The sequence below is a fragment of the Gymnodraco acuticeps genome, unplaced genomic scaffold (assembly GCF_902827175.1).
Source record: "Gymnodraco acuticeps unplaced genomic scaffold, fGymAcu1.1, whole genome shotgun sequence".
Classification (NCBI taxonomy): Eukaryota; Metazoa; Chordata; class Actinopteri; order Perciformes; family Bathydraconidae; genus Gymnodraco; species Gymnodraco acuticeps.
This window is the reverse complement of record NW_022989931.1, coordinates 858,883-870,803: the sequence shown is the minus strand read 5'-3', so window position 1 is coordinate 870,803 and position 11,921 is coordinate 858,883. Positions and strand designations below refer to the sequence as shown.

Genomic DNA, 11,921 nt, shown 5'->3' with positions numbered 1-11,921 from the left:
GTGGGGGGGAGGAAGGAGATGGTTGTGTAATGTGATTGACCACACCTGTTCTGGTTTGTGTGTCGAAAGAGGGGGAGGTAGCAGTGTGTACAGTGTGTACAGTGTGTGTGTGTGTGTGTCTTTATCGCTGTGTGTGAGGGTGCACATACTGTACAGCTTACACACAGCGACTATAAGTGCTGAGAAAAGACATGAAGTACTCTAGTAGAAAAAAACACAAACATGGCAGATACTCTATGTTCTGACAACTAGAGATACTGTTCTAAGGTTAAATTGTACATTCCCAAAGATATTGAAGTGTTATTTTCTATATATTGTTGTGTTTTTATCTTAATATGTATATATATATGTACAAATGTGTTGTATATAGGAAATACATATTTTATATATATTGTTATACATATTTGTATTTGGGATTGTGGGAAATAGTATTTTGTGATGTCTGTACACACAAACTGAAAGATTGACAATAAAGTTGACTTTGACTTGAGATACAAGAGGAAGGACTGATGAGGGAAGAAGAGGGGGGGGAAGGAGGGTAGATGCATGAAAATGAGCTAACGACAGCGAGGAAAGAAAGGAAGAAGATGGGCATAGTGAGGGAGGAAAGAAAGGGACAGACACGCAGAGAGAAAGCCTTACCAGGTGGTCTGATTCCCATGTGCTGCTGGCCGTCCATGACGAAGCCCCCCATCGGCTGGCCATCTGGATTGTAGGGAGGTCCTTGACTTACTGTGGATGGAGGAGGAGACAGAGGGAGGGAGGGAGGGGACGGAGTGGTCAATTAGTACTTTTAATTAAGGCTCAGTGGCCGAAGCGGGATCATCTGTTGGCCGGTGCACGCACAGGGAGCCTTGCTGCTCCGAGTCGGCCGCACTGTAAGCCCCTGGTAGACTTTAATGCGTCTAAATGCTCTAATAGGGATCGGACTGAGAGAGTACAACACACACTACAGTTCACAAAGGTGAGACTTGAGCCATCTGGAAGAAGTGACAACCAATGACTGATAGGAAGCCAATAAAAATGACTGCTTGTGTGGGGAGAATGATTGTTTTATTTACTACTTAACCTACATTTCTTATCTTTTTAAGTAGCTGTAAGGTTGTAAAAATCATCTTAATTCTCACGGTTTGGGTTTGATAGTATAATATGTTGTGTTAGGGTTCATCATTGGATCTCTAGACTAATTGAAATATTAAAATGTGGAGATTTCTTTTTTTTTCATGTTAATTGATTGATACATTTATTTCGAACAAGTAAAATAAATAATTACAAAACAAAACAAATGTTGCAGTGCATAGTCATGTAAGAGAAATCAAAACAAAAAATGACATTTACAACAACAACAACAACAACAACAACAACAACAGCATTAGCAACATAAACGGTGCCACATCTAGTGTTCGAAAAGGAGTGAGAAGAAGTATAATTTATTTAATCTCACCCCCTTGTCCCTAAATGATTTATTTATAATCTATAATCTGCAATAATTATTATTATTAATAACAAGTTCATGAAGCATTTACAATATTTCTTTTTTTTATAAACTTTAATAATATTCCCCAGAATAAAACAATTTATGAATTTCAATCCAAAACGTTGCTGCTGTATAATGCAAAGTTAAAATAGTTTTATTCAGACAATACTTATCACGACTTGTTATGTAGAATAAAGGACCCTTTGGCTTTTAACACTGCTATATTCATGGCCTTAGACCTAATTGCTGCTCCTATTAATGTATGATTACACACATGATCAAAAGAATCAAATGAGTCCCAGGCTGAAGCTCTGATAATTTGTGTCAACAATAAGTCATTCTTGCTGAGTGGCTTCAGAATCCGCTCCTACCTAAATGCTCTTTCTAATAAATACTGCCTATAACTGAGCAGCTACGATAAGTGAAACCTGATAGGGTTCCTATTTTTTCCCTCGCCTCCATTGTTCTGCTCTCATAGAAATCCACTTACCTTCGATTCAGGCTGTTTGGGGGTCAGTCAAGCAAAAGCAAGACCTCGGCCCCACTGAATGCCTTTGAACTTTACTGCGCCCCTAATGCCACCCTGACCCCTGACCCCTATTACAGGTAATAAAGTTTACGGCAGTCCAAACCAAGCCATGCACCAGGGGGACCGCTCACTCCCCTCACTCCCTAAAACAGCCGCAAATAGGGTTGAGGGGGGAGTTTAAAGGAGTGAGATGGGGGGGTGGGCAAAAACAGGTCTGGAGCCAAAAAGCCAAACAACGGTCACCCAAGAAAAGAAACGGGTGTCGTTCTCTTTATGCTTTGGTTTGAGCCAGGGAGGAAGGGGTGAGTGTTTTTATTTTATTTTACTTTGCCTGGTTGGCGAAAGCGGGGAGGAAGGGGTTAAGAGCACATTTACTTAGAACACAGCTAGTGTTGTTTACAGGCTGAGAAAATAAATCCACTCGTCGTTAACTCATTTTCAGCCAAATTATTATATTGTATAATGAACAGATTCTCACCCCAAATGGCACGTCAAAGTGGATTAATGGTTGCTGTTAATGTTGTAATGTTTTGGTTCTTAATTTTAGTGATCAGTCACGACAGAGGAGGGGAAAGCCCCTCCAGGTTTTGGACATTCCAGGATGGGGTATCAGGCCTGTATTTACCAGCTGAGGGGCCTCCGGGTGCATGGATTGAGGACGGCTTTCGCCTGCGCGACTTGAATACAGTAACTAGAGGAGACTTGCCTGCACGGTTTGACTGGTCAATCATGGGCTGCACTATTCTCCTCCGGGCGTTAATGAACCTGAAGAAGATGAAGAGAGAGAGAGAGAGAGAGGAAGAAAAGAGAGGGGACAAAGAAAGAGAAACACTGTCAGTGGATTTCCCAAAACAAGATCAGACAAAAATTGCTGACTAAGACCTTGGAAATCTTGGCACACAGCTTGAAAACAAAACCAGTGCCAAAGCAGTCTCCTTCTTTAAGTAAACCATAACAGTTATATAGGGAAATTATTTTCCACTAAGCAACCCTGAGCCGGTAAAGCCCCAACAGAGTCACATCTTAGCAGCGTTACCAAGGCTTGCAAAAAGTCCACGACTTGTATAAACTTGCACAGCCTCAGCTCATATGCAGAAACATGGGCCTGAACACTGGGGTCTTTGTGGGGCGAGGCTTAACCGGGATTTTCTCCGAGCCTGTTTGAAACATGTCGACCCATCTCTCTTTGTCGGGACGTTCCACCTCACAGCGAGCTGAGATTGCTCACTCGGCTTGGAGCGTGGCAGTGTGGGAAGTGTTGCTGACAGAAACATGTCACGTTGCCTCTGGTGAGAGGCATTGTTTTGGGTGATACTCTGTTAAGACAGGTGACCATGTGTTACTCTGTGACAGCAGGAGCTTTTTTTAGTGACTGTGTGTGTGTTTTCACAGGAGCTGGATTTGGTACATACAGGCTTAGAAAAACCTCGTTTACCCCGTGACCTCCAATAAAAGCACAGGGTCAGAACATTTATTGAGCACACACACACACATGCACACACACACTGTTACTCGTATTTAAAACTGCTACTGCACACACACACACTCTTAATCTCTCTCCCTCTTCTGCGTCCATTCACACACATTCACGCCCTCGCACACACTCACACAGGCCGTGCTCTGGCCTTGCTCAGCCTAACCCCTTTTGAAATGACCTGTTGACCTGTAATGACCCCAAGGAGAGAGGGCTCTTGGGGCTTCTGACTTGATTTATGTGTTCCTGCTGTTGCCCAACCGGACACTTCTATTTCATCTCTAAAAGGGGGAGCATTAGCCGAACTTTGAGGAAACAATAGCCGTGCAACGCTGGAAGAAAGGAGCATTTAAGAGTTCTAAAGAAAGTAGAGGGACAGATACAAAAGGACACAAGCGGGTGCGTCTGTTTGACCTCTAAACAAGTGAATGGCTTTATATCTCTTAATATTCCTTCTCTAACTGCTTTATGGTGTGCTCGATAACGGACAGATAGATTTCTGTCCGTTATCTATCCTGTATCACCTTCTCCAGGCGGAGCTGCGGGGTAATGAGGAGACAGAGAGTGGCAGAGACAGATAGCAGTAGAAAGGCACAATAATTTGAAGCTTAATGGTGTCCCTGCATTGTTTTTGTTATATCTCATAATCCGCTTTAGCAAAATTGTTATATTTTCGACAGGAGCTTTCTGTGAGGTGAAACGTTCTGTGAAAGAGAAGGAAAAGAAGCGACGGGGATCTGAAGCCTTTGAAAGCTCGGTGTTTTGGTGATTTTGTTGTCTTTTCGTTACAATATGTAGAACTGGAATTTTTGGGAGAGAGACAGAAAGAGCTCGGGAGGAATGCACTGACATGGCAGAGCACCATCAAATGAGGGAACGTCTGGAGTTTTATCACCAACACCCCCTCCCTCCCTTCCTCCCTCGCTACCCTGTTTTGCTGGGGGAGATATGGGAGGAGGAGAGAGGGCAAGGAGGCCTGAGCATTCCTTTAACTCTCCTCTACAGGCCTTTTATAGAAGGACGAGGTCATATTAAGGCCAGCACTGGCTAACTGTTGACCTGTCCTTCTCCTTCCTCTTGTCTTTCCTTCCTATTGCTCTCCTGCAAAAACCTCGTCCTTCTACCTCCTTCAAAAGTACACCAGTGCGATAAGGTAGGTTGTTCTGCCAATAGGTGTGCACTTGTTAGGAAGTCTGGCATTTGTTCCTGCTACAATAGGGCTCAGAGAGGAATGTAATTGACTTGTTACTTGATCTGACCTCCCAGAAATATGGCACCAGTGCTTATTTACTCTAAGGATTAACCAGGCTATGTATCAATGAAGTCATAATCCTACTATTACTGCTACTGCTGCCACTAGGCCTACAAGTGTAGCTCCGAAAAGAACAGCTCTGCCTCCCTCTCCGTCCCCCTCTGTATCTGTTTCCTTCTCCTTATCATTCCTTCCCTGTATGGTGGAAACTGGCGGCCCACCTCCCAGCAACGAACCCACACTCTAACCCACCAAACCCCCTCCTCTTCGCAAAAACTCTCGCCGGTTTCCTGTCCCTGTCGTCCCCATATCTGAGGCCAGATGCACCATGGGGGCTGGAACAAAGGATAAAATGCCTCTCATAATAGCAGCCAGGGGAACGGAGCGATGGAGAGCGGGAGAATGGGAGGGAAGGAGGAGTGAGAGAGTGGGAAGGCAAGGGGCTCTGTTCTGCAAACCAGACACTCTCGCTGTGACCGTTAATAAGCTGACCGAGAGAGAGGGAGAGGTAGGGGTGAGGAAGAGAGAAGGGGGGAATTAGAAGAGAGGAAATAAGACTCAGAGAGAGATAGAAAGAGAGAGAAAAGCGGAGCTGCTCTATTAGGGGGAGAGAGGCTTCACCTTTGCACGACCCCTGGGTGCTATAGGGCCAGTGTTTATGGCCTGTTCGTTCCCCTGCCTCCCATCACAACACAATGAGCTGCACTATTCAGCTCCGCTCACTGCAACAATAGCTGGGCTATTTTGGCGTGACACACCACTGGTGGTACGCCTAAAGTTGGGCGAAAAACACCAAAAGACAAGCAGGAGGAAAGAAAATGACTTAGAATAAAAATGGTTGAGTTCAGGGAATGAAACACTACCAGGGGGATACGTTTGATTCCCACAAAGGGCACATGTGGTTGACATAAGCACTCACCCAGAGTGGATCGAGAAACATGCCTGCCACATGTAACGCCAGAAGTAAGCCTCTTAAAAGTCACATTAAGGAAACTGGGTTGATTTTATTCTTTGTTGTTCTGCCTTCAATCTATTTCTCCTTCTGAGATTGCTGATGTCTGGTTAATCCTCCCGCCCCTCTCCCTCCTTCTCTGGAAAGAGTGGAACTGATTGCGACGGCGTCTGCCAAGCCCTTGCTAATGTCCTATTCTCATTACACCCGGGGACACACACACACGTCCCCGACACACTGAGCCGAGGCAGCCGCACACAGGTGTACACGAAGCACACGTGAAATGCCCAATTAAAAGCAAGAAATTGTCTTTTTCATCAGCTGCCTTTGTTGCGTGACCAATTAGGGGATAATTTAATAACGAGCAGTGGAAAGATGCAGATTGGATATACAAAAGGTTACTCTGCGAGCTCGTTGATTTAAATTCATGTGGAGTTCTCAATTTCTGTAGCACACACACACTCTCACACACATCTCGAGCGTTCCACCAATATCATATTAGTAATATGACACACACACATGAACACACACATACATATATAAATACACGTCCTCTGCACTCACTGGCAATATTACATTAGTAATCTGAGAAAATGTGCACCCACACATGCACAGGCCTGCACACACGCATCAGGACCTGGTGGTGGATTTCAGTGCACGCTGACAGAGGTTTACTGTACATACATATTCAAATCTGAGAGCCGCTTAAAATAACTGTGTAACCACACACTCCTCCTAGCTGCCAATCAATGTGATTTAAAAGCACTACAAAGAAACGGGTAGAGTCATGTAGCTTATCATCAGGTTGTCACTGCGCGGCAGCATCGATTGTCTGCTGCTCAACCACAATTAACGCCTATATCCTTCCTACTAACTGGTGAACACACACACACACACACACACACACACACACACACACACACACACACACACACACACACACACACACACACACACACACACACACACACACACACACACACGCATACTGCTCTGTCGTATCTGAATTCATTATTTGAACTGAATAGTTTTTTGCAGAACACTTTTTGACCCACTTTGTTTCTTAAAAAGTGATTTGTACACAAATTAGTCTTACACACAAATGCAGTTGCCAGTCATAAATCAAGGATAGGTTTTCGTACAGCCTGTTGAATCTACCACACACACATTGTGTACTCTTTTCTCATTGTTATATCACACTTTGCATCCCTGCAGAACTTTATTATCAGATCTCCATCTTCTTAACTAATTACTTCTTTTATCACAGCTCCACGTTCTATGCACAGCAGGGGGTGGAAGTGTATGCCTCTGCATGTACCTGCATACTGCATATATATGTTAATGAGTGTACTGCATGTGGGTGTGTGAGGGAATTACAGTTATGAGTTTCTCCCCTTGTTCTCCTCATTTGACGAGTTCAATCATAAATCACCTCCTTCGTTTTACCCACAGATCTCCCTCCCACCCACCCTCTCTTTCTCTCCTCCCCAGTGTCGATCTCAGGTCAGATGCCAGGATTAGATGGCTCAGATTAGTTTGAATAAACTAAACTATATTTGGATCACAAAACATCAGTAGTTTTTCCATTTGCTTTTATTGCATTGCATGTATGAAGTTGGCAGGATTTGTATTTGGACCTATACTGCTAAAACAATTGACAAAAAAAGAGTGATTTTACAAAATCTGGTGTTGAGCAAATATATTTTTTATTAATATTTAGAAATATTTGCTATTGTGGCGGTAAAAAGGCAAGATGTGAATTAGTGATTTCTAGTGATTTTGACTTGAAACTCATTCAAACTATGTCCGTAAGACGAATTTTCAATGCAGTACCTAATATTTTGAAGAGAATGTACTTTCCTCATTTACTTAACACATGTACAAACACCTACATGTATACACAGATTAAAAAACGTACTCATCACACTCATCCAGCTACATGCACTCACCGAGAAGCATCGTTCTTACTGTTTTCCTGAAAGCTTCCTAGGCAAATCAAACAGCTACAAAAAGCTGCATGTTGCAGGTTGGTAACACTCCAACATCCTAACATACTCTTTCCCATGATCCTCTCTGCTTCTTAGCCTATGTTTATGAAAAATGCCAGTGTGAGTTATAGCTCTGTGGGGAAGGTGTGGTACCTTTGATATCACCTCAGGGTTAACTGTGGCATTGTGTCAGACATAAAAACACATGCATGTTCACACCTGCACAGACACTTAGAAACATTATGAAACACACTCTCATTTGACAAGTAAGGTTGAGGCGAGGTCATGTGGGAGTCACATGACTTAGTGCAAGTGCGGCAGCTAGGCTGTTATTAGACAGGCAGCCTGTGTTTTAAGGCAGCATACATATGGGTCTTTATAGGCAGGCAAATATGTCCTTGAACCATCTCCAAATGTAAGCATAGCTGTACACAGACACACTGATCAGAGCCTGCCGGTCTGCTGATCCAGCTCCTAATAACATGAGGTGGATTAGCTGGATCCCGTGCCACATGTTGAGGGAAACATAGGAAAACAGTGTGAAATTTAAAAGGAGCTTTAGACCCAGAGCAGCCGGGGTCACTTAATCCCCATTACTGCTCACACATAAAATACGTATGTGAGCACACACACACACAAAATCCCTGTTGCTCCACTACCCAAGAGCCCAGTGTCCATAACGAGAGCCATGAATCTACCTCTAAAGCTGGTTTTACAGAGTGGACAGACAGGCTGGGCAACCACACACACAAACACACACACACACACACACACACACACACACACACACACACACACACACACACACACACACACACACACACACACACACACACACACACACACACACACACACACAAATGAAGGAAGAGCTCAGTGTGTATATGTGTGTGTATGAAGTGAGTGTGTGTGTCCATGACAACTAGGTGCCTCTCAGAGTTGTAGAGGAGACATTTCGGTCACTTGAAAAACATACATGAACTCATTGGCTCTTATTGGGCGGGGTTTAGCAACATGCACTGACTTTAAAAAAGGACTTGGCAAAAGGCAACATAAAAACAGAGGGTGGGAGAGAGTGAGGGTGAGAAAGGGGTGAGAAAGAATGAGAGTTCAGAATACAACAGACAAAGAAGAGGCAAAACAAAGAAATAAAGACATCATAAGAGAGAGTGTGTAGTTGTCCCATGGGACCGGTTCCTGCTTCCCCTCACACACATCTTGGAGTCAGTTAGCCGGTCATCCATCAATGCCAGAGAGAAGGCATGGCTGGGAGCCTGGCTTTACCCAGAAACAACATGGCTGTCCTGTGCTACCCACTCCACAAACACAACATTGGACAGAGTCTGTGTCCTTTAGCCTTTGGGCTTGGATCATAATGTATGTGTGTGTGTGTGTGTGTGTGTGTGTGTGTGTGTGTGTGTGTGTGTGTGTGTGTGTGTGTGTGTGTGTGTGTGTGTGTGTGTGTGTGTGTGTGTGTGTGTGTGTGTGTGTGTGTGTGTGTGTGTGTGTGTGTGTGTGTGTGTGTGTGTGTGTGTGTGTGTGTGTGTGTGTGTGTGCGTGTGTGTAAGTGTGTGTTTGTGTGTGTGTGTTGTACCTCTGTTAGCAGTAGGCTTCCTTGTGTTCTTTAAATGTTTTTGCATGCAAACACAAACAGTGTGTGTTTCCGTTCACCACAAATAAATACACAAACTAGCCACTGAGAAAATAAATTCTCAGTACACACACACACACACCCACACCCACACACACACACAAGATGACCAGTGTCACACAGAGTCAGTATTGCTGACAGGGCTTGCGGTGGGGACTGCTGCAAACACAGAGTGGTTGACCTAAATCCCCCCATACTGCCCGTGTCATATCCTGTCTCTGCGCGTGTCACTTCCCCCCGCTGGCTCACAGCAGCCATCGCTATGGGGATCCCTCTGATTGCCCAGAAACTAGTGAAGGCAGTTTCAGGCTTTTGACATCCACAGTTAGCAAACACCAAAGCAGTGGAATCGAGGAAAAGAGGGCAACAGTCGAACAAAAAACGACTGGACAATGAAACTTGCTCACATTTGAAAATTAGCTTGTTAAAATCAGCAAAATGACTAGATCAGTAAAATACAAAGTGACAATTTAATTAGAGTCTCAGTTTTATAATAGTCATTAAGACTTTTACTGTGGTGAATATCTCTGCTGGATTTCAGAACAATCCCTAATTTAGTTATTTGATATCAATGGTTGCTGGCACTTTCCATACGACTGTGTTATTGCATGCAGGAATTGTGTCATAATTTTATGGTTTGTCAACAAGATATTTCCGTATAACCATCATTTATCTAAATCACATGAAGTCAATGTCAGTGTTGTGCCAGGAAATTCTAGAAAGAAGGAGTGATATTTTTCCTAGATATTTCATATTGGCACAGACTGTTTCTCCGTGTCTGGGCTCATTCCCTTCACAACACTTTTGATCAGAATTGAAAAACGTCAGTGTGAGAACAAGAACCGACGAGTACGACAGCGAACATGTGTACTGCAACACAGATCCTGGCATTCACGTCCTGCCGCCTTTCATGTTTTGGACCCCTCCTCTACTACTACTACAAAAGAAGGTTGAAAAGCAAGGGAGAGGAGTGGGGAGGAAAGAGGAGGGAACAAAAAAGGCAGAGAGAGAGAGAGGGAGGTGAATGAAGAGAAATGCAGGTTTGGCCTCGAGCGACGTGTTGTGATGTAAGAGAAACAGAGAGAGAGAGGAAGAAAGGGGGAGGAGGGGGAGGGATGTGTCTTTGCTCATGGACACCTATATGTATATATTCTGAACAATCTGTGCTGTTGTATTTGCTGTAAAGTGTCTCTACTGTAGGCTATTTTTATTATATGTACAGCACTTTGGCTCGACCAAAAATCGTTTATAAATGTGCTATATAAATAAAACTTGATTTGATTTGATATGCACACGCCACACATTTATGTTGACAAAATAAAAGACAGGGTTGTGTCTACACTATGGTCTACACAGGCTAAAGGTTCCTGTGAAAGGCTATTAGTAGCAACAGACTTCAGGAGAAAATGTAGTTTTTTAAAATTATTTTTAAATCGGTGTTGAAATATGAAAGTGAGGTCATATTGAAACGTGTGTGTTCATGTGTGTGTGTTCATATGTGTGTGTTCATATGTGTGTGTTCATATGTGTGTGTGTGTGTGTGTTCATGTGTGTGTGTGTGTGTGTGTGTGTGTGTGTGTGTGTGTGTGTGTGTGTGTGTGTGTGTGTGTGTGTGTGTGTGTGTGTGTGTGTGTGTGTGTGTGTGTGTGTGTTGTGTGTGTGTTGTGTGTGTGTATGTGTGTGTGTGTGTGTGTGTCCTAGCATTACTATACTTGTGGGGAGCTAAATCTGTTTACACAGTCACTCGCCTCCCTTATGGGGACAAATTGGAGGTCCCCATAAGGGGAATCATTAATTTTAGGGTGAAGACTTGGTTAGGGTTAGGATTAGGGTTAGGGTTGGTTATGGTTAAGGTTAGGATAAGTCTCCAGGAAATGCATGTAAGTCAATGTAATGTCCCCTGAAGTGATGTATACATGGTGTGTGTGTGTGGTGTGTGTGTGTGTGTGTGTGTGTGTGGTGTGTGTGTGTGTGTGTGTGTGGTGTGTGTGTGTGTGTGTGTGTGTGTGGTGTGTGTGTGTGTGTGTGTGTGTGTGTGTGTGTGTGTGTGTGTGTGTGTGTGTGTGTGTGGTATTTGCTGTAATGTCGGGGAGTTTCAGGCTGAAGCAACTTGACAGAGCTGCAGTGTATGAAACAGGCTTTAGGGCATGGACTGAAACTGGGCCTGCTAATTCCAAAACACATAAGAATACACACACCACTCACACACACACACACACACACACACACACACACACACACACACACACACATACACACATTCACACACACACACACACACCTCAGAAGTCTTTTTGCGAACAAGTTCCAGCATCTCTCTGTTTGTCTCCTGCTCAGTTTATTTCAAGGATCTTTTTTTAGTCTTGTTACAACCTTGGATCTAATTAATCTAGTTGTGGCCATTCTTTTTATTAGTTATGACAACATTGGGCTCAGCAGTGAATTTCTAAGGCAAGGCAAGTTTATTTATATAGCACTTTTCAACACAAGGCATTTCAAAGTGCTTTACAAAAAATGAAAGACATTAAGAAAATGGCATTTAAAATCAGTCATTAAAAGAAAAGCTAATAAAATAAACATTAAAAGAAAAAAGCACAT

The 11,921-nt window shown here is 43.5% G+C and overlaps 1 protein-coding gene across 1 annotated transcript in view; it reads right to left on the bottom strand.

The window, feature by feature from the left end:
- Window positions 1-11,921, bottom strand: part of LOC117542329 (homeobox protein Meis1) — a gene marked incomplete in the record, with an annotated part of 68,844 nt that overhangs the window by 8,131 nt on the left and 48,792 nt on the right. Inside the window, 2 exon segments of the mRNA XM_034209939.1 lie at window positions 643-732; window positions 2,713-2,771. Coding sequence (XP_034065830.1) covers window positions 643-732; window positions 2,713-2,771 — 149 coding nt within the window.